Here is a 25,154-nt window from a genome sequence, read left to right on the forward strand (position 1 = left end):
GGTTAAAGATAGAGGAGGGCATAGAATCAGGGACCTTGAACAGGAACAGGAATCATGTTTTCTCACTTGGTTTTGCCAATGAAGCCCACGTTCAATGAGAAAATAAAGAATAAATGACAGACAACTTGATGAACTCGTTGGGGCAGTAAAGAAATTTACAGGTCAACAGGTCAGTTTGAATTATTCAGATAATATGTACACACCGTATACTCGTGTAAAAGTCAATCATTTTAGATTTTTATTAAGGTTAAATTTATGGATTTGACTATTACATCAGTACTACTTATGTGGGGCTGAAATTCATGCACAATGAATAATGGTAATTCCACAAGTGCTGTAGGGGAACTGAGCTCAGCTGAGCTGTGCACAAAGAGAGCATGTCATCTGACTCTCATCTGATGTGTCTTAGACTTATGTGCCATATTCTTCCATTTCCCTTTGTTTTCTCTCGTCTATTGTTGTTTTAGTTTTTCAAGCTGACATTTCATGCTTTTATTTCTGATAAAAAAAAGTTATCAAACATTTGACTCTCATACAGTCTCACCGATTATTATAGCTGTGACAAATCATCAACAGCTGCACAATAATTATAGTGAAGTAAATGCACATAGGCCTATCTCATATAGGAAATGATGGTTGATAAAATTTGTATCATATTGATTATAGTGCTCGTTCGATAATGATCTTAAGAAATCCGTAGCCTAACATGGTGTGAATTGCACATCAAAACACATAATAGCAAAAAAAAATTCATTTTCTCATTGTAACATTTATATACAGGATAATACATTGACTCACAAATGTTGATCTGTTATTTGTGAAGAACTAGGGTTGACTTTTACACAAGATACACGGAAAATTCCAGATTTTTGACCAAATATACGAGGTTGACTTTTACATGAGATCTACCTTTATTTGAGTATACACATTAGGAAACATTCATTGGGGAGAAAGTGAGGACTGCAGATGCTGGAGATCAGAGCTGAAAATGCTGGAAAAGTGCAGCAGGTCAGGCAGCATCCAAGGAACAGGAGATTCAACGTGGAAGGGCTTATGCTCGAAACGTCGAATCTCCTGTTCCTTGGATGTGCCTGACCTGCTGCGCTTTTCCAGCAATACATTTTCAGGAAACATTCATTCCCAATGTGTAAAATGTCACATAGAATACTTTTGGTATCAGCTAAATTCAGGAGATTTTCTTGAGTGAATGTAGATTGGTTGCTATCATCATTCTTCAGTATGGATTAGTTTAGAACACTCTGGTGTTTTAGATCAAACAAATGTCAACTCCCTGTAAAAGTTCAATAAAAGTCTACTGCTTACCAGTGACAGCAGCTGCCTGAGACTCCTGCTCTCTTAGAATGGAGTATCCTAGGTAACCTAAATATTCTAAACACCGCTGAACATCAAGGTATGTGGTCAGCCTAATTCAAAACACAAATATTCAGCTGTTCAAAAGTTTGAGATTTTAAATAGAAAGCAGATAAACTTAAAACACTGCTTGAAATTCTCGAAGGAAAATTACTCACGTCCATTGACAAATATAACCCTGATAAGTGACCCATCCCTTGTCATTGGTACAAACAGTGTTGTTGACATCAGGACCCCAAGGCATGTAAGGAAATACTTTGAATAAGTCTTTTAGTTCATCAGGTGACAATGCACAATCCCGATCCTGAGAAACAACCCAGAAGAATAAAGTTAAATAACTTGACATTTATACAGTGTCTTCAACAGAGTAGAAAAAACCCACAACATGGTACATAATGAAATAAGATGAATACTGAGCCAAAGAAGAAAATTGGTAACTAAAAGCATGGTTGAAGAGATAGGTTTAAAACTAGGTCTTTATGAAGACAGATTTAGTGGTGAGGAAGATCAAGTGAAAGCATAACTGTCATTGAATGGGGATGGAATGGTGTCAAAGACCATAGAAACGTAGATGATAGGAGCAGGAGTAAGCCATTCAAATCCTTGAGCCTGCTCCATTATTCCATATGATCATGGCTGATCTTTGAGCTCAATATCTTAATTTCACCCCTCCCCCTTCCTTTAATCCCTTTAGCCACAACAGCTACATCTATCTTCTTGAAAGCAATGTTTTACCCTGAACTACCATCTGCAGTAGTGGATTCCATAGGCTCACCACTCTCTCAGTGAAGAAATTTCTCATTTCAGTCCTAGAAGTCCACAAACTATGACCCCTGGTTCTGGACTTCCCCATTATCAGGAATATCCTTCCTACATCCAACCTATCCAGTCCTGTTAGAATTTTATAGGTTTCTATAAGATCTTTCCCATTCTTCTAAACCAGAATTAGAGGAGTAGATTTAGATATTTTGAGAGTTCAAGGTGGTCAAAACGATAGGGAGGGGTGAGGCCAAGAAGAAATCTTGCAGCAGGATGGGAATTTTAAAATGAAAGCTGTGGTGGATCAGGAGGCAAAGTACAAGCACAGAATGATATTGATGTCTTATTTGATGTGTGCTTGGATTAAGCTGCAGAGTTTATGCAGAATGGAATGCCAGCTAGATGACAACAAAACTACAGAGAAGATTTTTATAAAAGGATGAACTAAGGCAGGAATGGAGACAAGTGGTGTCATGGAAACAGGTAATCTCAGTGTTAAGGAAGCTATGGAGTGAGAAGCTCAGTTTAAGGTTAATGCAATGCCAAGACATGAACAGACTGCCTCAGTCTAAAAGGGTGACCAAGGAGATAAAATAGGTTAATAGCAAAGAAACTGCATCTTATGGATTGAGAATTGGAAAAGATTTAAGGTTTGGAGAATTTCAGGGTTGCAGACAGTTTAATATGATTTTCTTGGAATTAAAAAGTCAAAAAATCAAACATTAAAAAGAAATGGGGATACTTTAAAGTTTACATAATTAATGACATTGGGAGAAAAGCTTATAAAGAGAGAGACAAGCGATTATTTCAAAATTACATCAGAAAATAGATGGCCATTCGTGGAAGTGTCTTGGTTCTGAAGGTTGCCTAGTAACAGCCTCTGACTGAAGTGGTATATGCATTTTACCACAGACTGGATGGACAGTTGTGTAGGAGCGTACAAGGAAGCAATGCTATCTCTCTCTCTCGCAAAGTAAATAAAAGATAACTCTTAAAGGAAGCCAGTTGAAGAGGTATCCGAGTGTAATATTCTCATGAGAATCAGGGAAATTTTCAGAAATGAATACCTTGGATATCCTCACAAACTCTGAATGCCAAACTAGTAGTAAGGTCTATACGTAACTGACTTGTTAACTGAAGGGTTACCTACAATCACTCTTTAGCTGACAGCAACATGATTGCGTCAACAAGAAACCAAAAAGAACATTGAGAAAGTCACCTAATTTTACTCCTTGGGTTGCTCAACAGGGTTTTCCTTATTTTTCCACTCATAATTGCTCTATCGAGTTATTTCTTCTTGTCCTTTGCACAAACATGAGTGTGTTTATGAAGAATATAATTTAGTCCTGCATTGTAGTTTAATTGATAACTAGCACCCAAAGAGCAGCGAAATCGACATTTCGGGCAAAAGCCCTTCATCAGGAATAAAGGCAGTGAGCCTGAAGCGTGGAGAGATAAGCTAGAGGAGTGTGGGGGTGGGGAGAAAGTAGCATAGAGTACAATGGGTGAGTGGGGGAGGGGATGAAGGTGATAGGTCAGGAGGAGGGGGTGGAGTGGATAGGTGGAAAAGGAGATAGGCAGGTAGGACAAGTCCGGACAAGTCATGGGGACAATGCTGAGTTGGAAGTTTGGAACTAGGGTGAGGTGGGGGAAGGGGAAATGAGGAAACTGTTGAAGTCCACATTGATGCCCTGGGGTTGATGGGTTCCGAGGCGGAAGATGAGGCGTTCTTCCTCCAGGTGTCTGGTGGTGAGGGAGCGGTGGTGAAGGAGGCCCAGGACTCCATGTCCTCAGCAGAGTGGGAGGGGGAGTTGAAATGTTGGGCCACGGGGTGTGGCTGATTGGTGTGGGTGCCCCGGAGATGTTCCCTAAAGCGCTCTGCTAGGAGGCGTCCAGTCTCCCCAATGTAGAGGAGACCGTATCGGGAGCAACGGATACAATAAATGATATCAGTGGATGTGCAGGTAAAACTTTGATGGATGTGGAAGGCTCCTTTAGGGCCATGGATAGAGGTGAGGGAGGAGGTGTGGGCGCAGGTTTTACAGTTCCTGCGGTGGCAGGGGAAAGTGCCAGGATGGGAGGGTGGGTTGTAGGGGGACATGGACCTAATCAGGTAGTCACAGAGGGAATGGTCTTTGCGGAAGGCGGAAAGGGATGGGGAGGGAAATATATCCCTGATGGTGGGTCTTTTTGGAGGTGGCGGAAATGTCGGCGGATGACTTGGTTTATGCGAAGGTTTGTAGGGTGGAAGGTGAGCACCAGGGGCGTTCTGTCCTTGTTACAGTTGGAGGGGTGGGGTCTGAGGGCGGAGGTGCGGAATGTGGACGAGATGTATCGGAGGGCATCTTTAACCATGTGGGAAGGGAAACTGCGGTCTCTAAAGAAGGAGGCCATCTGGTGTGTTCAATGGTGGTCCTCCTGGGAGCAGATACGGCAGAGGCCAAGGAATTGGGAATACGGGATGGCATTTTTGCAAGAGGTAGGGTGGGAAGAGGTGTAATCCAGGTAGCTGTGGGAGTCGGTAGGTTTGTAAAAAATATCAGTGTCAAGTCGGTCGTCATTAATGGAGATGGAGAGGTCCAGGAAGGGGAGGGAGGTGTCAGAGATGGTCCAGGTAAACTTAAGGTCAGGGTGGAATGTGTTGGTGAAGTTGATGAATTGCTCAACCTCCTCGTGAGAGCACGAGGTGGCGCCAATTCAGTCATCAATTTAGCGGAGGAAGAGATGGGGAGTGGTGCCGGTGTAATTACGGAAGATCAACTGTTCTACGTAGCCAAAAAAGAGACAGGCATAGCTGGGGTGCCCATGGCTACCCCTTTGGTCTGGTGGAAGTGGGAGGATTCAAAGGAGAAATTGTTAAGGGCGAGGACCAGTTCAGCCAAACGAATGAGACTGTTGGTGGAAGGGTACTGTTGGGGACGCCTGGAGAGGAAAAAACGGAGGGCTTGGAGGCCCTGGTCATGGCGGATGGAGGTGTAGAGGGATTGGATATCCATGGTGAAGATGAGGCTTTGGGGGCCGGGAAACAGAAGTCTTGGAGGAGGTGGAGGGGATGGATGGTGTCTCAAACGTATGTGGGGAGTTCCTGGACTAGGGGGGATAGGACAGTGTCGAAGTAGGTAGAGATGAGTTCAGTAGGGGCATCTTACTGAAGCATCTTATTATTTTGAAGAACAGAACCATAGAAATTTGGAGCAGGAGTAGGCCATCTGGCTTTTCAAGCCTGCTCTGTCATTCAATATGATCAGCCCAACTCAGTACCCTGTTCCCACTGTTTCCCTGTACCCTTTGATCTCTTTAGTCCCAAGAACTATGTCTATCTTCAAAAGTAATAATATTAATTCTCAAGCTGACATATGAGAACAAAATTGAGGAAGGGTTTTACTGAGGACAAAGGCATAACTGAGTACCTTTGTAGACATATAAAAGGGAAAACTGTTATGAAAGCTCTTAACATATTATTTGATAATTTGCATTTTATAATAGAGAAAATGGATTTTAATATTTCAGTTTTGTGAAGATCTGACTTTTTTTTAGAAAGCAACCAGAAGGCCATTTTGAAAATTGAGTTCAAAACAGTATTTTCAATAAATTGCATCATTTCAGTTAAATGGCGAGACTTCCACCTGGGGAGGGAACAGCCAAGGTATTTACTGATTTGAGTTTTATGGTAACCAGAAATAGAGACAGGGAGAAACCAGAAGCAAGTTCATGCAGTGGACAGAGGCCAATACCAGCAGCGGTGTGGTTATTAAACATTTCTAAGCATTCAGGAATGGGGAAATGCTTAAATGTCTGGGAAGAAGGTGGCTGTGGGGGTGTGTGTCAGAAAGGAAGACATCCTAAAAGCTGCTGAAGAGTGAGTTTAGGGAACCCATGTTAAACAACAGCCAGCTGAGTTGGCCATCTGTTTTAAACAAATGTCTAATGAATGCAGTTTGCTGAAAGAAACCTTAATACAATCAAGCCTACTGAGCAAGGAGGCAATGTGGAGCACAGGTATCTATTCAACGAGATGAGAGTATTTGGAATTAAAATGATAAATTTTTTTTTTCCCTGAAGTTTACAACGAGACTGCTCCAATAGTTCCTGCCTCATGTAATCTATGTTTTTTTTTCCTTTGTGAGATAAACCTCTACGATATTTTGTTCCCAGTAGACTGGCAGAGGTCAGTTACTGAAAACTAAATAACAGAAATTAAGACTTTGATTTATCAATCCAGATTTCACTCTGGAATTTTACTTGCCTAGTATTACCAGCAGTTGGAATCAAGTAAAACAAAAATCAGCCAAAACACACACTATTAGCTCACCAAATCGTGTTTGTCAAAGATGCTTTGTAGGAATAAGTATGCATGATGGTTCAGTTCAGTTGTACAGTCTGGAGGAATTTTTAATCTGTGAAAAAGAGGAAATAAAAATCAGTCTGTCATTCACAATGAAGTCACACTATGTGACAAATCAATTACCTTGTAATGTTCCTGCAGAACTGCAAAACAATCCAATATTCCATTCCTGTGAATAATGCAACATTGAATAATGTGACCATGTAATGTCAATTTTTAATTTGATTCTTAAAAGCTAAGCTGAGGGAGTAGCAAGATTGTGCTTAATTTAAAGAACTAGAGCAGATATTCATGTGAACACTCCAGGTCATCATATCCAAATTAACATAAAACTGTCCACATGGTTTCAAATCTCCCTCCTTGTATGAAGTATATGCAAAAATAAATCAATCTGGGATTTATTCTTTGGTTTCACTCTTACAAGGGAATGACTTGTGAGGAATTTAATCAATGATTAATCAATTCCCACCTTCTGATGTTGTATTTGCCCCTTTTCATTACAGACAAAGGGAAAAAAAGACAGCATTTTCGTGTTCACCATTGCTCCATCCCATTGGTCTCCCCACAATGTCACTTTGTAAAGGGTGGGAAATCTACGTCTTTGCATGCTTTAGCACCTCGTAGCAGTACAGAATCTACATCCAAGTTACAAATTTCTAAACACCTACGCACCCTCTCCTATCAAAAAAAAGCAATCCTGGCTGAACCTAATACAAGATTACACCACAATTTGAAGTATTATATTGATGCATCCAGCTAAATTGAATGGCAACCAGCAACTAATTTTAGCATTCAATAGGATGGGGCAATGAACAAGTGGGAAACACAGGCACACTGAATAAATAAAGGACCATAGCTAACCTGATTTCCCTCAGTTGCAGCCCATTGTATTCCTGTGCACCCATTACTGCCATCAGATTACATACTGTGAATGTTAACCAAAACTATTTTTTTGGAGTCGATATTTTGGTTATCTACAGAAATAAATTAAACCATTAAGTGTACAAATGTTAAAATCATACAAGTGAACTTCTATTTTAAATTGTAATATTGAAAAGAACTGCAACCAAAATGTCTGTAATAATGTATTCAACACAAATTCAAAACGGGAAACAAAATGCTTTATTAGGGGAACTGGCTTTCTCACACTCTGGTAGCCAATTTATTTCGAGAACTTGGAGGGAAAGACCTCAGCTCTTTACTGCTAAGTAAAATAGAAGTAAAACCAGTAAAAATATGTCATGGTGGGAAGGACAATGTGCTTCATTATGATAGTTTGGCTATCATGGCACATGGACCAGCTGGCCTACTTCATCATCAAGTACCAGATTTGCAAGTTAAGCCGGAGTATCGAAGATATTGGATTCAGTCTGATAAACTCCAGCCAGTCACTCTAACTATGGAGTTTACGCTTTGCAAATTTTGTGAGTAGAACAAGGGAGTGAAGCAATTAAATACCATCACAAAACAATCCTAGATACCTAAGAAAGCAAATTTCAGACATGACCTAGATTTGAATGCCTACTTAATCTACTTAATGATATATCAGAGATAAACTTTTTTTTGGGGCTGTGTATAATGGATACTCAACTTAATCTGCACTAAATAACTGCAGTCACAGCAAATCAACGCAATTCATCAGAGAAGAAGTGCTTGAAATGTTTAAGCGACAAGATGGCAGTTAACTACAAGGTTAAAAATAATCGATACAAAATATTTATTCTTCAAACCCCAAAACATATTTTCACTTAAGTATTTGCATTTTAACTTCTAAGTATACAGTGTACCTCATAGCTGTTGACAGGGAGTGGCAGTGTATTAGCAGTAATATTAGACTAGCAATCCAGAGTAATGCTCTGGGGGCAGGAGCTCAAATTCATGGCAGATGATAAAATCTGAATTTATTAACAAAAAAATCTGGAACTTAGAATTCAATTAAGTAATCTGAATGGTGTCTTATACAATCATGAATTGTCATAAATACCCATTTGGCTTACTAATGTCCTTGCAGGAAAGACGTTACCTGCCTGTGACTTCAGACTCATGGCAAAGTGAATTGATTCTTAACTGCCCTCTAGAAAACCATTCCGTTCAAGAGCAAATAGGGATAGGCAATAAATTTTGGCCTTGCCAGGGGCACATGTACCTCATGAATAAAAACAAAAGTAGACGCAGAAACTGAAGCAAAGAGCACAGTTTGCTCAGTGATTTTCCAGTTTATCCCAAACTGAATAGAACAACAAAACCAGCTTTTGTTCACCCCTTGATCTGCTATTATTTAGCTCTGGGGTTTTGCGGTCACATAATAACATCTATTTTCCCTAGAAAAATTCTTGCGCAAATATGCAACATTTAAAAGTCACCATTCCACAGTGCAATAGTGGAATACTTATCTCCAATACCTACATCGGGAACAGATATTCATGTGTGAGCTCCAGGTCATCATCATATCCAAATCGACGTAAAACTGTCCATGTAGTTTCATGTCTTCCTCTTTGTATAAATAATGTATGCAAAAATAAAAAACCTGCAACAGAGCAGAATGATCAAACATCTGAATGAAATTGCCCTTGACAATATCCAAAACTATCTTTTGACAGCAAATGGGTGTGTAAATGGAAACTCTCACTAATGTAGCTCCAACACGATACCAATACCATTTGCTAAGCCTGGAGGTTATAAATTCCAATGCCACTACTGAGCTTGTGTGCATAATCAAAACTGACACTTCAATGTAATATTGACAGTGCTGCAATATTAAAAGTGTCAACCAGATTCTTAATCTCAGTGCTCTGAACAACAATCCAGAAATTTAGTGCATTATTTGAAGCACTGGATTCTCCTGGTGCCCTGGCAAAAATTTCATTCTCAAGCAACATCCGCAAAGATTAACTATACTGTGATTTAATTGAATACTAACAAAACTTGAAAATATAACATGGTTACTTAATTGTCTATACAAGTCAATCTAACCTAATTTGAGAGGCACAAATATTTATTAGTTATGAGTTTATTCTCTGGGTCAAGCAGAGGAAAATAAGAGGCAAAATTAGAGTGGTGCTGGAAATGCACAGCAGGTCAGGCAGCACTCGAGGGGCAGGATGTGACCTGCTGTGCTTTTCCAACACCATTCTAATCTTGCCTCTGATCTGCAGCATCTACAGTCCTCACTTGCGCCTACAGGAAAATAAGCCAGAATTTCATTAGTAGTCATAAATCTTAATGATCCTTATGAGAATTAGGTTTGTAGATTAGATCTCAATGTCTATGTGCTCCACCTTGGTGTCTGTGCCCATAAATTAAAAGGACAAGGGTGTGCTGGAATCAAACCCACTGAGTAGTCAGCTGCAGATAAAGAGGAAGGCAGAAAATAAAATGGTAAATTTTAAAAAAGCATCATTGTACATGGTTCTGGAAAAACTATTAAAAACCAAATAATACATGGCAAGTTATATTTCATAATTATTTGATTGTAGCCTGTAATTATGGTTTCAGCCTGAGATGCAACCTTATGGCATGGTCCATTGTGGAGTTCCTCATTGCTTAGATAATTACAGGTCACCCACCAATAATGAATTGATGCATTATTACGTGTTTATGCCTGGTCAGTTTGTCCTGATATTCCTGAGTTAAAGTGATAACATCTTTCCGGGTGATACTTTCCTTATTAAACACTCAAAACAGGCATCAATCTCAATTAATGCATTAATTTAATGAATGCAATAATGCAAACAAGTTTTTCTTTTGTGCTTTTTTATTGACTGAAAATTTTCAAAATAAAATAATCTCCATTTCATTGAGATTGGAAGAGGAATGTATGGAAGTTCAATTTACTGATGACTCAAAGACAGGAGAGCAGAATGTGAAGATGACGTAAGGAGTCTGTAAAGTGATATGGATTGGTTGAAGAGCAAGGCATAAATTTGGCTGATACAATATTATGTAGGGGAAAAAGGGGAACTTGTTCACTTGTCCGGGAAGAATAGAAATAACATTATTTAAAGAGAGATATTGCAGAACTTGTGGGGGGAGATGGATTTAGGTGTCCTGATTTATGATTTACAGAAAAGTTAGTACTCAGGAAGGCAATTAGGAAGGCAAATGGAATATTGCGGTTTTTGGCAAAAATGCAACATAAAAGTAGGAAGGTTTTGCTACAGATATACAGGGTTTTAGTGAGATCACACAAGGACTATAGTGTCATGTGTTGTGCTATGAAGAATTCTGGGACAGGTTCAACCTATATCCACTGGAGTTCAAAAGAATGAGCGATGGTCTGATTGAAACACAAGATCCTGAGAACTTGGCAGGGTGGATTATGGAAGAATGTTTCCCCCTATAGAAGAGACTAGAACTAGGATTAATAGTTTGAAAAGGGCCTTTCCACTTAAGATTGAGATGAAGGAGAAAATTTTCTGAGGGTTGTTAGACAATAGAATGGTCCTTCATGGAGAACAATGGAGGCAAGAAAGAATGTCAGAGGGTTTGGGGTAGACAGGAAAGCAGAAGCACAGCCAGATCAGCCATGATTGCGTCAAATGACAGAGTAGGCTTGACTGGCAAAACAACTTATTCTGCTCTTAATGTGACTGTCTGTATAAGGATAATGACGACCTCAATCTCTGAAGCAGTTTACGTTTCTCTGGAATTGTTCCTATTAATATTATATTCTCAGTATTTCAAGCTTCATCTTGTAGAAAATTGGACTGTAAAGAAGCAAGCAACTTAGCAGGAGTTATCCATTGGCAACTGTAAGCTTGCATCTTCAATCAAAAGATGCCAAGCCAAAAAATGGTTATTCTTCATTTTCTCCAGCCCTAGGTTCTGTTATAAATACCTGGGCACATTTACAGTATCAAAAACATATATGTAGTGTATAAACTGCACCATTCTCATTTCAATTCTCGTATCTCAGTTGTTATTGTGAACAAGGCACCAAACACAAGAGGGAGATAGAAAGAAATTATATTCACCAAAGCTGAGTCAGGTCACTGTTACCCTATCACCTGCAGGTAGTGGCAGATCAGGAAGATCACAGTTAAGGAAAGAGAATAGAATCTTATATTCAGTCAATATCTTATTTTGAAGTCAAAATAAGTAAAACTTTATCCATCGAGAGAGAATTCTAACAGCAAAGTTTTGTTTCCAGTTACAAGAGTCAATAATTTATTAATATGCACATTTGAACACACTCCCCTCTTGTGGCAAGATCGTGCAGGGATTTATACACTGAAGCGTTTTCTGGTGGCCTTGTGAGTAAACTCTCACATTGATGAGTGTTAAAACTGAATTTCTACAGACCTTTGGAGAAGATGCTGTTGATTGCTTCGCTGTAGAAATGGGGTAAATTGCGAAAGAAGTTAAACAGCTACCAGGCAACCAAATTTCAAACTGCAGCTTCAAAAGTTCATAAGCTATTTATTAAATTAAAAAAATGTAAGCTTTTCCACATGTCAGTTTGGTAAAATAGAGCTGATTCCTCCCATTCATAAAACATTATCATGGCCCAGTTTTGGCATGTAGCTATATGTCATGGGACTTCGGCTATTAGCTCTTCCAACAAACACAAATTAGGGACTTTAAAGGGATTTTATTTTTATTCACTTAGGGGAAGAGAATGTCACTGGCTAAACATTTTTATGGCCCATCTCTAGTTGCCCTCGAGAAGGTGGTGGTGAGTTGCGTTCTTTAAACCACTGCAGCCCATGTGCTTAGGTTAATCCACAACACAGTTGGGTAGGGAATTTCAGGACTTTGATCAAACAACAGAGAAGGAATGACAATATACTACCAAGTCAGGATGGTGTGTGGCTTGTAGGGAACTTGCAGGTGCTGGCATTCCCATGTATCCACTGCCCTTGCCTGAGACAAAACTGATTATCAGAATGGAAGGTGCTGTCTAAGGATCATTGGCAAATTACTGCACTGCATTTTGTAGATAGTACACTGTTGCTACTGAACACCAGTGGCGGAAGGAGTAGATGTTCATGGATGCAGTACCAAATCAAGTGGTCTTTATCCTGGATGGTCAAGATTAGAGTGACACTGGACAAGCACAGCAGGTCAGGCAGCATCCAAGGAGCAGGAAAAACGACATTTCAGGCAAAAGCCCTTCAATAGGATGGTGTCATGCTTAAGTGCTGTTGCACTTGGAGTCAACTGTTGCAAGTGGGTAGCATTTCATTACACTCCTGAGTTGTACCTTCAGGTTTTGGGAAGTCAGTGGTTTACTCACCACAGTGTTCCTCGTTTCTGACCTGCTCTTGTAACCACTGTATTTATATGGCAAGTCCAGTTCAGTTTCTGGTGAATGGCAATCCTACCAGGTTGTTGATAGTGGGGGATTCAATGATGGCAATGTCATTGAATGTCAAGGGATGGTGATTGGATTGTCTGTTAGTGGAGATGGTCATTGTCTGACATTTGTGTGGCGAGCATGTTATTTGGCACTTTTCAGCCCAAGCCTGGATACTGTCCCAGTCTTGCTGCATTTGTACATGCAAGGCTTCAGTATCGGAGGAGTCCCAAATGGTGCTGAACGTTGTGCAATTATCAGCAAGCACCCCTACTTCTGACTTGTACTACATTCTTCACAACTTCCAGAGCTTAATGTTCTAATGAGGCGTTAAAACAAGAATTGTAAGAAACCCAAAGTACAGCAAAATTAATGCAAGGTAAATTTAAACATAGCAACGTGTCACAATTGAGTAGAATGTTTAGCTTGTAATATAGGGAGTCATAGGCCCTAATGGTGTCCTAGACAATCACAAGTGCAGCGACACAAACTTGAGCTCTGGGGTTCAGAACTCCAACAGTAGCTGGAGATACTGTCGCACATCCATGGGTACCACATTCAGAGAGGTAGTCACGCTGTAGCTTAAGGGCCTGGAGGCAGAACGGAACAGGTGAACACCACATTCAAGAGAAATAGGCAGGTAGTGCAGAACAACCCTGTGGTCCCATTCAAAATATAGTTGCCCAATTTGGATGCTAGCTCCTCATGGAAATATAGTCAGAGACAAGCTTATAGCACAACTTGGGTACATTGGTCATTAAGATGACAGGACAGTTAATAAAGCATTCAGTAAACTGGATTTTATTAATTGGGGCATAGACCAAGAGCAAGGAGGAAATGCTGAACGTGTATGAACTTGCTACACCGCAGATGGTTTACTGTGATCAGTTCTGGGTGTCATACTATAGGATGAACGTGAACACACTGGAGTGAGTGCAGAAGAGATTTACAAAAATGGCTCCAGAGATAAGAAACATTAGTTCTCTAGATAGATTAATTTTCAAAATCATGAGGGGTCTGGATTGAGTAGATAGTGAGAAATTGTTCCTACTCTTTAAGAGGATCGAGAATGAGAGGGCAAAGATTTGAAATGATTTGCAAACATAAAAAACGTGATGCAACACAGAGTGGCTCAGGTTGGAATGCATTGCATGAAAGAATGAGGGAGGTAGAGGCAAGTTGAATTGAAGAAATCAGGAAGGCATAATATGATTATTTCTATAGAAACATGTATTGTGAATGCTCAGTGGATGAATGGCTAATAACTCACCACCAAAAGAAAATGTCATACACTTCTCCGATTTCGATGAAGTAAAGTTTACCTTTCAATGTCAGCCCATTATCAGCGACACCATCACTCATGTTCTTCCGTACTACATTCTTCACATCTTCCAGAGCTTGAGGTGCCAACGGGGTGTTAAAACAGGTTCTCTAAACAAAATACATTAGTAACAGTCACAAAATGTCCACTATACAGCAAGTCCACTAACCAGGACATCTGAGTGGCAATTAATAGCATTGGGTTGGAAAAACATTTTTGTAATGTCCAGGAGACTAGCATTCAAACAAAGACCCATGACATCCATTTACTACTCTTGTCAACGTTTCTTTATGGCCTGCTAAAGACCAGAAATCAGCAATTTTCATTCAGCAGATAAGTTCTGCATTTCTTCTGCAGCCTTTCCTAAGATTTACTAGGTCAGTGATACAGTCAAGATTCGGGATTTTAGACTCTTTAATATTTTGGAAGAATGACGGAAGGAAAACTGCACATTTAATAATTCATGTCATATGAACACAAAGGCCTTCAACATACATTTATACAGTCTCAAACTGAAAACAAAGGAAAGATTAGCACCCGAGTTCTAATTTCACACAGCTCCAACCTTTCACTAAGGTGCTCCACAGCCATACACATCTTTGAATTACATTTTTTAATCCAGGTTGAATTAACCACTTCATTGATCTGGGATTAAAAAAAATACTTTCACAACATTTTTAAAAAAAATGACCATGGCTTTGTACATACCTTACTTACAAGGAATGGTGTCATATATTGCTTAATAATGCCACTATGAAGCAGCTTAGAATGTTTCTTTACAATAAAGGGAATGAACAAGTGACTGCTGCCTTGCTACCTTCAGGGACCTACAGACATATTCTAATGTCCCTCAGGTCCTCTATATTTCTCAGAAACCTGCACCTTTTTTTGGTGCATCCCCTTTCCATGTTTGTCATTTATAGATGCATTATTTACACTTAGCGGAATTGAATTCCATTTGCTAGTTTTCATGTCCACCTGACCAATCCAAACGGTACTTCCCTGCAGATTATAGCTTTTATCCCCAGTTAACAACCACACCAACAATTTTAATTACAACTGAGAATGGTTAATCATACTACCTATATGCAAGCATAAATCAACCATCAATATAGTCTGTGCATTATGAATCCAGTGCTGAGCCCAGAGGGACCGGAGTAGAAACAGCTTTCAAGGAACAAAAACTCTTGTCAAACACAAACATTTGCTTCCTGTCACTGAGCCAATTTTGGATCTAATGTCACTTTACCTTGGATCCAAATGTGAAACTCATCAATAGTTTTGCTAATATCTATGCATCAACATCTAACTATCAAAATCCTGGGGGCTTCACCATGCACATGTAAATTAGTAAATACTGTGCTACAACAGCAAGTCAGAGGCTGTGTTTTACATGAATAGTTCTCCATGGCTGGCATGGTGGCTCAATAATTAGCATGGCTGCCTCACATCGCAAGGAAGCCAGGTTCGATTCCGACATCGGGCGACTGTCTGTGTGGAGTTTGCACATTCTCCCCGTGTCTGCGTGGGTTTCCTCCAGGTGCTCCAGTTTCCTCCCACAATCCAAAGATGTGCAGGTCAGATGAAATGGCCATGCTAAATTGCCCATAGTGTTATGTGCATTAGTCAGGGGTAAACATAGGGGAATGGGTCTGGATGGGTTACTCTTCGGAGGGTCGGTGTGAACTTGTTGGGCCGAGGGGCCTGTTTCCACATTGTAGGGAATCTAATCTAGTCTCCTGTCTTCCAAAATCCTGCCCACAAGTTAGGAGTGTGATGGAGTACTCCCAATTTGCCTGGATGGGTGCAGCTCCAATAACACTCAAAAAGCTTGACACCATCCAGCACAAAGCAGCTCACTTGATTGACACCATATCCCATGGCTCATGCACAGTAGCAGCAGTGTATATAATGTTATGAGATGCACTGCAGTAACTCGCTAAACCCATGAACACTATCATCCAGAAGGACAAGGGCACGAGATCCTCCATCTGCAAGCAACTCACCAATCTGACTTAGAAATATATTGCTGTTCTTTCATCCTGGACCTCCCTTCCTAGCAGCATTTTGTGGGAGCACCAACATCACATGGAATACAGCAGACCATTCAAGATGGATATGAGGAGAATGCTTCTGTCTCAGACTGGTGAGGATTTGAGTTCAAAAGCAGAGATACTTAAGCCACATATACAGAAGTTTAGCAAGACCACCTGGAAAATTGCATACAGCTATAATTACTGTACAGGGAGTGCAGCAGAGATTCATTGGGCTGACGCTGGGCCTGGCAGGATGGTCCTGCGAGAAGATTTTGGTTCGTTGGGCCTGTATTCACCAGAGTTTTAGAAGAATGAGATGGGATCTGGCAGATGTATAACATTCTAACTGGGTTAGACAGATGACAGATGTTTTTCCTGACTGAGAACAGGGGTCACAGTGATACGAAAGAATTTAGAGGGATATGGGCCAAGTGCTAGCAATGGGACTAAATTAGATTAGGACTAAATTACATTAGGACATCTGGTCAGCATTGACGAAGGAACTGTTTCTATGCTGTACATCTCTATGACTCTGTACAGGTAGATCATCTAGGATTGAGGGGAGGAAAAAGTTCTTCTCTCACGGGTTGTTGTCGTCGTCAGAAAACACTTGCTAATGAGTATGATTGTCCATCTGGGAAATTCTGTGTCACTGGTCACGGGTTCTATGGGTTCTTGCATGGCTGATGAGCAGGGATCCTACAGTCACACCTCTAAACACACAATTGGCAATTCTTTCCAGATGGCGGAACTGGTTCTTGAGATCATTGGAATTCCTTTCTCCAGTTCCTTTTCCATACTTCTTGCCGCTGGCATTCTCAAAGAATTGTGTCCCTTCATTCATGGGTTTTCTCCAAGGTGGTTTCTTCGGAATAAAGGTCTCCCTTGCATTGACATCGATGCTGTATTTCTTGAAGGAAGCCTTCAAGGAGTCTTTGAAACACTTTGTGCTCCTTTCATTCAAATCCCTTCCTTGATCTGGGTGAAGAGGATTTGTTTTGACAGTCAGAACTCAAGTACGTGGCTGGCCCATTGACACTGGTTTTCAATTATTACGGCTTTAATGCTGGTAAGCTGCTCTAAGGATGCTGATGTTTGCAAGCCTCTTTCCAGTTGATGTGGAGAATCTGTCTTAAATAGCATTGATGTACTTCTCAAGGGTCTTGAGGTGGTGCCGATACATAATCAAAGGTGTAGAGCGGTACAGAGGAGTCAGAAGGATCTATATACACAAGGATCTTGGTATCAGCACAGATGTCAGAGTTAAAGGCTTTGCTCCTTTGCTGTTGAAAGGCAGTGCTTCCAGATTGGATGTAATGTTGAATCTGGGCAATTACGAATGGCCAATAAATAGTCAAGGTGGCAGCACACCACCACATTTTCAAGGGTTATTAGAAAATAGCAAAATTGCTGGGCTAGTCAGCAGTTTCCACATCCAGTGAAATCATAAAATAAATGTAGATACAGGAAATATGCCAAATGCATTAAATCCTCAAATAAAATCCAAACAAGCTGGTCAGACATGACCTTTCTTTACTAATTCCATTTGGTTGACCTTTCTAGGTCGAAACAATTCCAAACAATAGAGAGCACTGTTAGTGTGTGCATACACTAGATTCCTACCTGGAAAAAATTGAGTTCTGCATCATTGAGAATCCCATCATTATCCTGGTCTGATATTTTAAAAATACGAGTTAGGGCTTTGATACAGGCAGGCTTCATCTGTAAGTAGATAAATAAGTGAAACATGTTAGGTTTACTCGTTAGAGACTTTTTTAATGTACACTCTGTGATTAAAAAAAAGTTAAAATGCTTAAAAAGCCAAGACATAATTATCCAAGATTCAGGCTTTAATAACGGAAAGCACTCACAGGGACACAGTATATCAGGACTCTGGCTCACCAGAGTGCCATGCTTCAGGTTCATACCTACAATCTCCTGACAATCCACAATCTCGCAAGGCCAGATGGTTACGATAAGGCCAAACAAGGCTAAGAGAAAAGCTGAAGAGAGACTTGTATTTTATACAGCACCATTTGAGACAGATTGTTAAAAGTATTTTTCACTAACAAAACACTTTTAAAATTATGATTTGGAGATGCCGGTGTTGGACTGGGGTGTACAAAGTTAAAAATCACACAACACCAGGTTATAGTCCAACAGATTTAATTGGAAGCACACTCCGACAACTAGTGTGCTTCCAATTAAACCTGTTGGACCATAACTTGGTGTTGTGTGATTTTTAACTTTTAAAATTAGATCAGATTAGATTACTTATAGTGTGGAAGCAGGCCCTTCGGCCCAACAAGTCCACACTGACCCTCCGAAGAGCAACCCACCCAGATCCATTCCCCTACATTTACCCCTTCACCTAACACTAAAGGCAATTTAGCATGGCCAATCACCTAACCTGTACATCTCTGGACTGTGGGAGGAAACCGGAGCACCCGGAGGAAACTCACACAGACACGGGGAGAACGTGCAAACTCCACACAGACAGGTGGGAATTGAACCCAGGTCTCTGGCGCTGTGAGGCAGCAGTGCTAACCATGTGTCACCGTGCCACCACAAAATGTAGTCACTGTCCATCTATTAAGCAGATGCACCGGTCGACTGCTGCTCCTAATTCATATGAGGCTGCAAATCAAGAGTGGTTCTAACAGACCTTTGATAACAGGTTACCTGCACACAATTATTCAGGGAATGAGGTTTACTCAATACAATGTAAACAGAGACATGATGTGGACATTTTATGGTATGCTAGCACTTTGGAAGGACACAGCTATTTGTTCACCCAGGGCTGTCTTTACCTCTTTCTCTTCTGGGCAGTACAGCGGACCTGTTGGGTGCAGAACAGCCTTCTGTGCATAGTAAAATAGTTCAGAGATATTCTTCAGATTCTTTGCTGAACACTGGAAAATTTAACAAAATTTCACATTTTCAATAATTTAAAAATAATTCAATAGGTACAGTACATATCAGTTTAACTATTAGGACATTTTTACAAATAATTCTTAATGGGGCCAACAAAAAGGATTACTTTCTTTGCAAAAAATCTCCATAGAATTGACTATCAGACTGTAAAATAATTTTAAGTATTTATTTAAAGTCATATTATTAATGCTGCCTGACTGCCTTTTTATAAAAAAAGTTGTAAATTTATTTTTGAGTAACCACTACAAGTTTTGTGAAGTTAAAATGACAATGAAAATAAACCAGACTTTGTGAACTGAGCATGTGATATGAATGATCATATTGTTTAGGACGTTTAGGTGTTGTTGGCAAGGCAGACATTTACTGCACATGTGTAGTTGTGCCTGAGGAAGTGGTTTTGGGTAGCCTTCTTGAACCACTGTCACCCAAACGCTGAGGCCAAGTAAATACGGTCATATTAGTAAGGCTTCATACTAACAAGTGACATGGTCACAAGCACCTCAAATCGAGAAAAACCCAAGTGGAGAAATCAAAGGATTAGAAACTTTCATCTTTCCTATGAAGTTTGGCAATGAAGCTTACATTACTGCAGTGATGTATCTGCTAAAGAATGTCAAGACCGCTTTCTGCTCTCAGCTTTCACCAATACTGACAAACACCTCATTCCAAAACACACAAGTAAAATAGTTTGAATTTTTAGTTCTAATTGGTATATTTGCTAAAACAAAATCATAACAAATGCAGTTGCTGAAGTTTAATTATTATTTTACGTAAAAAAGACATGCCTTCCGTCTAAATCTTTAAATCAGAGCATGAAATTACAAATGATTCAAAAAGACAGATACTGACACAAAAACTTATCCATTAGATACATCAATGATAAACAAAGTGCCAATCAATAAACCTTTGATCAGTGCCCACCTGCAGCAATTTAACAATAAGTAATACCCTTCTCTCATGCAAACTTCAATTACAAAGTTGGAAATATTGTTTGTTGGGGGAGAGGTAGAGCAAAAGAAAGAGAAATTTCCACAGTTATGCAGCTGAACAGAGTTTTGATTGATTTTAATGTATCAACAAGGCAATTAAATGCTCCTCTTTGTAAACTACAATTCAACATTGCAAATCCAATGTGCAGTACTGAAAGAATGACGTACCTCAACACAGGTCTCTATTTCAGTGTACTGGTTCATTATGGGAAGAATAGCTTCCATGCTACTATGTTCTACAAGATCAGATTTATTTCCCACCAGTATGAGTGGCATTCTGGAAAAAGGATACATTTATAAGGATTAAGGTTGGTTCATATGTCGGATTAAAGCTGATTAAAAACAAATTTTTATTTTCTGCAGTAATTTTGATTTGATTCTAATTTCTTATTAAATAAACAGAGAGCAAGACAATATCTTGCCAGAAAGCTGCACACAGGTTAAATAGCAAAAACTCTCTTTAACCATTTCACTTTCTAGCCTTTCAAAGCAAATTGCTGTACTAATTAATTTCACAGTACCTGCTATCTTTATCAGTCCTGTCATTTATTAAAGGAATCCATCGACTTGTTACCTGCAACAGGCAAACATTTAATTTTGTAACAATAAGCTTCAAATTTAGCCAAAGAAAATCTGATTGACTATTTTTGTAAGAAATTGATGTACTAAAATATTTTTCAGTCCAAAACTAGATACATTTTAACATTTGAAATACACCCACCTTGTCAATGGAATTTTTGCTATTTACCGCATACACTATACAGATTACATTAGCCTGCAACAGAAAGCATAAAACAAGTAGAGTTAAATCAGTATGTACAAACAGAAACATTGATCAGCTTTCTCTTAACACAGTGAAGCCCTGACATTTTCTGGGTGCTGCTGGAGACTATCACGATTGTTGATTTTTGTGTAACCATACGCAGTGTGCTCATTTAGTCCCTAAGAACCGCAGATCAGCAAATACTTGAGTAGCAGTGATCAACAAAATTAAATACATTGTGCAGAAAAGCAAATTCAAAGAGCATAGATAAAACTTCACTGTATATAAAATGCTGTAACGGCACTGATAGATACCCTACAATCACTGGCATCAACACTGACTTGACCAGTTCCCAAATCTTCCCAACCCTCACCTCACCCCAGACCCAACCCTCCAACTCAGCATGTCCCTCTTCACCTGACCTATCTGTCCATCTTCCTTCCTGTCTATCCTACCACCCTCCTCACCGAGCTATCAATCACTTCCCACCTATCTTCTCCCCCCCAGCCTATCCCCCCATTTATTTCTCAGCCTCCTTTCCTCTCCACATTCCTGACGAATGGTTTATGCCCAAACATCAACTCTCCTGCACCTTGGATGTCGAGTGCCGCAGTTTTCGACCCTGACGGAGCTTGGATTGTTAAGTCAGGTTAGTTGGTATACTTAACTCATTGAAAGTCGTAAAAATTGAAGGAGACCCAAAATTTTAAAAGACTCAAAAACTCAATTGCTAACTTAAACACATAAACCACAAGGTTTCGCATCTTAAACCAAAATCTCTATTGTACAAGAGCTAAATAACACAAGTACTAATATCCTAACAATATATTTCTAAACCAATTGTTCTAAAACCAAAAATCTCAATGGATCACTCCTCAATCTTTTCTTTTCCTCACCCAAGAGTTCAGATATACATTACAGGGCCTTAACAGCTCATTCATTTCTCCTGAGACGAAACCAAGGTAGTGCCACAGCTCTCAGAGGTTCATCTGATTCTGCTCAATTTGAGTGGACAGATGTATTGCAGATGAAGTATAATGTGAAAAAACTGTGATGCTATCCATTTTTGTAGCAAAACCAAGGAGGCAGATTCCTATCTGAATGGTGAAAGATTAGGAAAGGGGCAGATACAATGAGACTTGGGCATCCATGCAAACCAGTTGCTGAAAATAAGCAGTAAAAAATGAGGTCTGCAGATGCTGGAGATCACAGCTGCAAATGTGTTGCTGGTCAAAGCACAGCAGGCCAGGCAGCATCTCAGGAATAGAGAATTCGACGTTTCGAGCATAAGCCCTTCATCAGGAATCTGATGAAGGGCTTATGCTCGAAACGTCGAATTCTCTATTCCTGAGATGCTGCCTGGCCTGCTGTGCTTTGACCAGCAACACATTTGCAGCTGAAAATAAGCATGCAGATGCAACAGATGGTGAAGAAAGCAAATGGTATGCTGGAATTTTGGCCTTCACAGTGAAAGGATTCAAGGTCCGGGGATACGTTATTACAATTCTACAGAGCTTTGGTATTCCAGTTATGGCCGCACCGCGTGCAGTTTGGACTCCTTATCTGAGGAAAGATGCTTTGGCTATGCTGAAAGTGCAACAAAGGTTTACCAGGATGATTCTTGTGACTGTAGCACTGAGGTATGAGGACAGACTGGATTAATTAGAAATGTAGTCACTGGAGTTTAGAAAGATTATGGGGGTATCTATAAAATTCTAACAGGACTAGACCAAGTCAATGCAGGAAGGATGTTCCTGATGACCGGGTAGTCCAGAGTGAGCAGTTACATTCTAAGGTAGTGGGGAGTGCCATTTAGGACTGAGATGAGAAGAAATTTCTACAACCTGAGAGTGATACGTCTGTGGAATTCTCTGCCACAGAAAGTGGTTGAGGCCAAATTATTAAGTGCCTTCAAGTTGGAGTAAGATATATTGCGGCTAAAGGGAACAAACAGTACAGGCAGAAAGTGGGATCAGGGTACTGAGTTGGATGGTCAGCCTTGATCATACTGAATGCAGAGCAGCCTTGAGGGGCCAAATGGTCAATTTCTGCTCCTTTTCCTATTTGTCTGGTTCTTTTCTCAAAGTACGAGATGCTTGGAGTTCTTCCACTAGCATTCAGCCAGGTGATTCTCCAACTCTTTCAGATTGTGGATAAAACCAGTTCAAGAATGGGCTCACTGCTTTCTTGCTCAACTACTAAAATCTGCCTTTTGCTCTGGTCTTAGCTGTTGGCATATTTTTAAACTGTACTAACGCCATTCAGAAACAGTCTGTTTTTATCAAGTATTACAAAGGTAAAATTGAATCAAAAGAGTAGATCCCTGTAACCCTTTCCTTTGGAAGGAGGCATGTATCTGGGATGTTTCAAATGGAGATTTAAATTTATTAGTTAAAAGTGATAACAGCTGTTTGATCTGAAATCCACATTGATACTTCCCTTTCTTACCTGTTGCTTTCAAATCTTCTTTTGATCTAGAACTTACATAGATAATTTAAACTCTTATGGAGGCTAATGTAGACATTTCCTCTCCGTGGTCTCCCTAACAAATAAATACAGGCTATTGTTGCAATTACTCGAGATCTGTCTAACAACTTCTCAGACTAAGTGCTTCTGTTGGCTTATATTTAAAACCCCAACTCTAAAGTTTCATTGCTAAAGCACACAGATTATGAAATTAGGTGTTTTTGCAACATAGCTGTCAATGCTACTGCTGTTGACCAGAATGACTACTATTCATTTCAGACTTCATTCCAGATCCTGTTCATTCTCAAAGAATAGAGATGAGTTCCAAAGCTGAGATGAGAACGATGGCTCTTGACAACAAGACAGCATTGAGCCAAGTGAGGTACTGACGAGACCTCAGAAAATTGAAATAAATGGGTAAAGAGCAGTAACTCTCCATTGATTGGAATCAAACTGAGCAAAATGGAAGATGGATGCTATTGGTCAGTGTTCGGTTCCACTTGCAATGACACAGATAATGAAGCAGTCCCTGCCCAAATGCTGCAAGATGTGAACGTTATCTAAGCTTGGACGAAAAGGTGGCAAATAACATAAATGACAGAATAAATAACATATCCAATAAGCCACATTGAATGTCAAGGAGAGATGGGCACAATAGCATTGGAGATATTGTCAAATTTCCCACCATCAACATCCTGGAAGTCACCAATCAAAATGTTAAGTGTACCAGCTATATAAATATTTTGGAAATAGCAGCAAGTCAGAGCAACACTGCACTGAGTGACTCTTCTCCTGAATCTCCACAAGCTTTTCACCATTTGCTTGGCGTATGCTGGAATTGTGAAGGAAAATTTTCCACTTGCCTGAATGAATAACAGCTCAAACAATACTAAAGTGGCTTGATATTTTCCCGGGCAAATCAAGAGTTGACCAGCATTGTATTCACCATGTTAACACTCTCTCCATTACTAGGGCAACATGTTTATGATTTGCACTGCAGCAACTCAAAGATTTATGCCACCCAGATAAACAATGACATAAGTTGCATGGAAACACTACTACCTGCAAGTTCCCCTCCAAGTACTCACACTGTATCCACTCGTACCCACACGGAGACACAACGTACTCACTGTATACCCACTCTGTACCCACACTGATCCACACAATACCCACACTGACCCACTCTGTACCCTCACTGAACCACACTGTACCCACTCTGTACCCAAACAGACGGTGTACAGGACGGTGGTCAGTCCACTTTTGGAATATTGCGTGCAATTCTGGTCTCCCTCCTATCGGAAGGATGCTGTCAAACTTGTAAGGATTCAGAAAAGATTTACAAGGGTGTTGCCAGGGTTGGAGGATTTGAGCTACAGGGAGAGGCCAAATAGGCTAGGGCTACTTTCCCTGGAGCACCGGAGGCTGAGGGGTTACTTTATATAAAATCATGTGGGGCATGAATAGAATGGATAAACAGACAAAGTGTTTTCCCTGGGATGGGGGAGTCAAGAACTAAAGGGCATAAGTTTAGGGTGAGAGGGGAAAAGGGGCATCTTTTTCACACAAAGGATGGTGCGTGCATGGAATGAGCTGCTAGAGAAAGTAGTGCAGGCTGGTAGAATTGCAACATTTAAAAGGCATGGGATGGGTATATGAATAGAAAGGGTTTAGAGGGATATGGGCCAACTGCTGCAAATGGGACTACGTTAGGGTAGGATATGTATGTAAGTTAGCGTACTGAGCTGGAAGGTTTGTTTTCAAACATTTCATCACTATGACTAGGTAACAACATCAGCAAGTCTCCTGCGAAGTGCTGGTCTCTCTATTTATAGATCTTGGTTTCTTAAGGTGTGTGATGTCATTTCGGGTTTTTCT

The 25,154-nt window shown here is 40.1% G+C and overlaps 1 protein-coding gene across 3 annotated transcripts in view; it reads right to left on the reverse strand.

The window, feature by feature from the left end:
* The window catches only part of rhot1a (ras homolog family member T1a), a 99,303-nt gene that overhangs the window by 28,991 nt on the left and 45,158 nt on the right, over window positions 1-25,154 (reverse strand). For all 3 annotated transcript variants that reach the window (XM_060844712.1, XM_060844713.1, XM_060844714.1), the window contains exons 5-14: window positions 20,772-20,825; window positions 20,572-20,624; window positions 20,219-20,327; window positions 18,938-19,039; window positions 17,751-17,849; window positions 14,093-14,201; window positions 8,882-9,002; window positions 6,443-6,527; window positions 1,530-1,675; window positions 1,324-1,424 (exon numbers count right to left, since the gene is read on the reverse strand). In XM_060844712.1, the coding sequence (XP_060700695.1) occupies window positions 1,324-1,424; window positions 1,530-1,675; window positions 6,443-6,527; window positions 8,882-9,002; window positions 14,093-14,201; window positions 17,751-17,849; window positions 18,938-19,039; window positions 20,219-20,327; window positions 20,572-20,624; window positions 20,772-20,825 (979 nt within the window). The remainder of the gene's footprint in view (window positions 1-1,323; window positions 1,425-1,529; window positions 1,676-6,442; window positions 6,528-8,881; window positions 9,003-14,092; window positions 14,202-17,750; window positions 17,850-18,937; window positions 19,040-20,218; window positions 20,328-20,571; window positions 20,625-20,771; window positions 20,826-25,154) is intronic.

Source organism: Hemiscyllium ocellatum, chromosome 25, assembly GCF_020745735.1.
Source record: "Hemiscyllium ocellatum isolate sHemOce1 chromosome 25, sHemOce1.pat.X.cur, whole genome shotgun sequence".
NCBI classification, from domain to species: Eukaryota; Metazoa; Chordata; class Chondrichthyes; order Orectolobiformes; family Hemiscylliidae; genus Hemiscyllium; species Hemiscyllium ocellatum.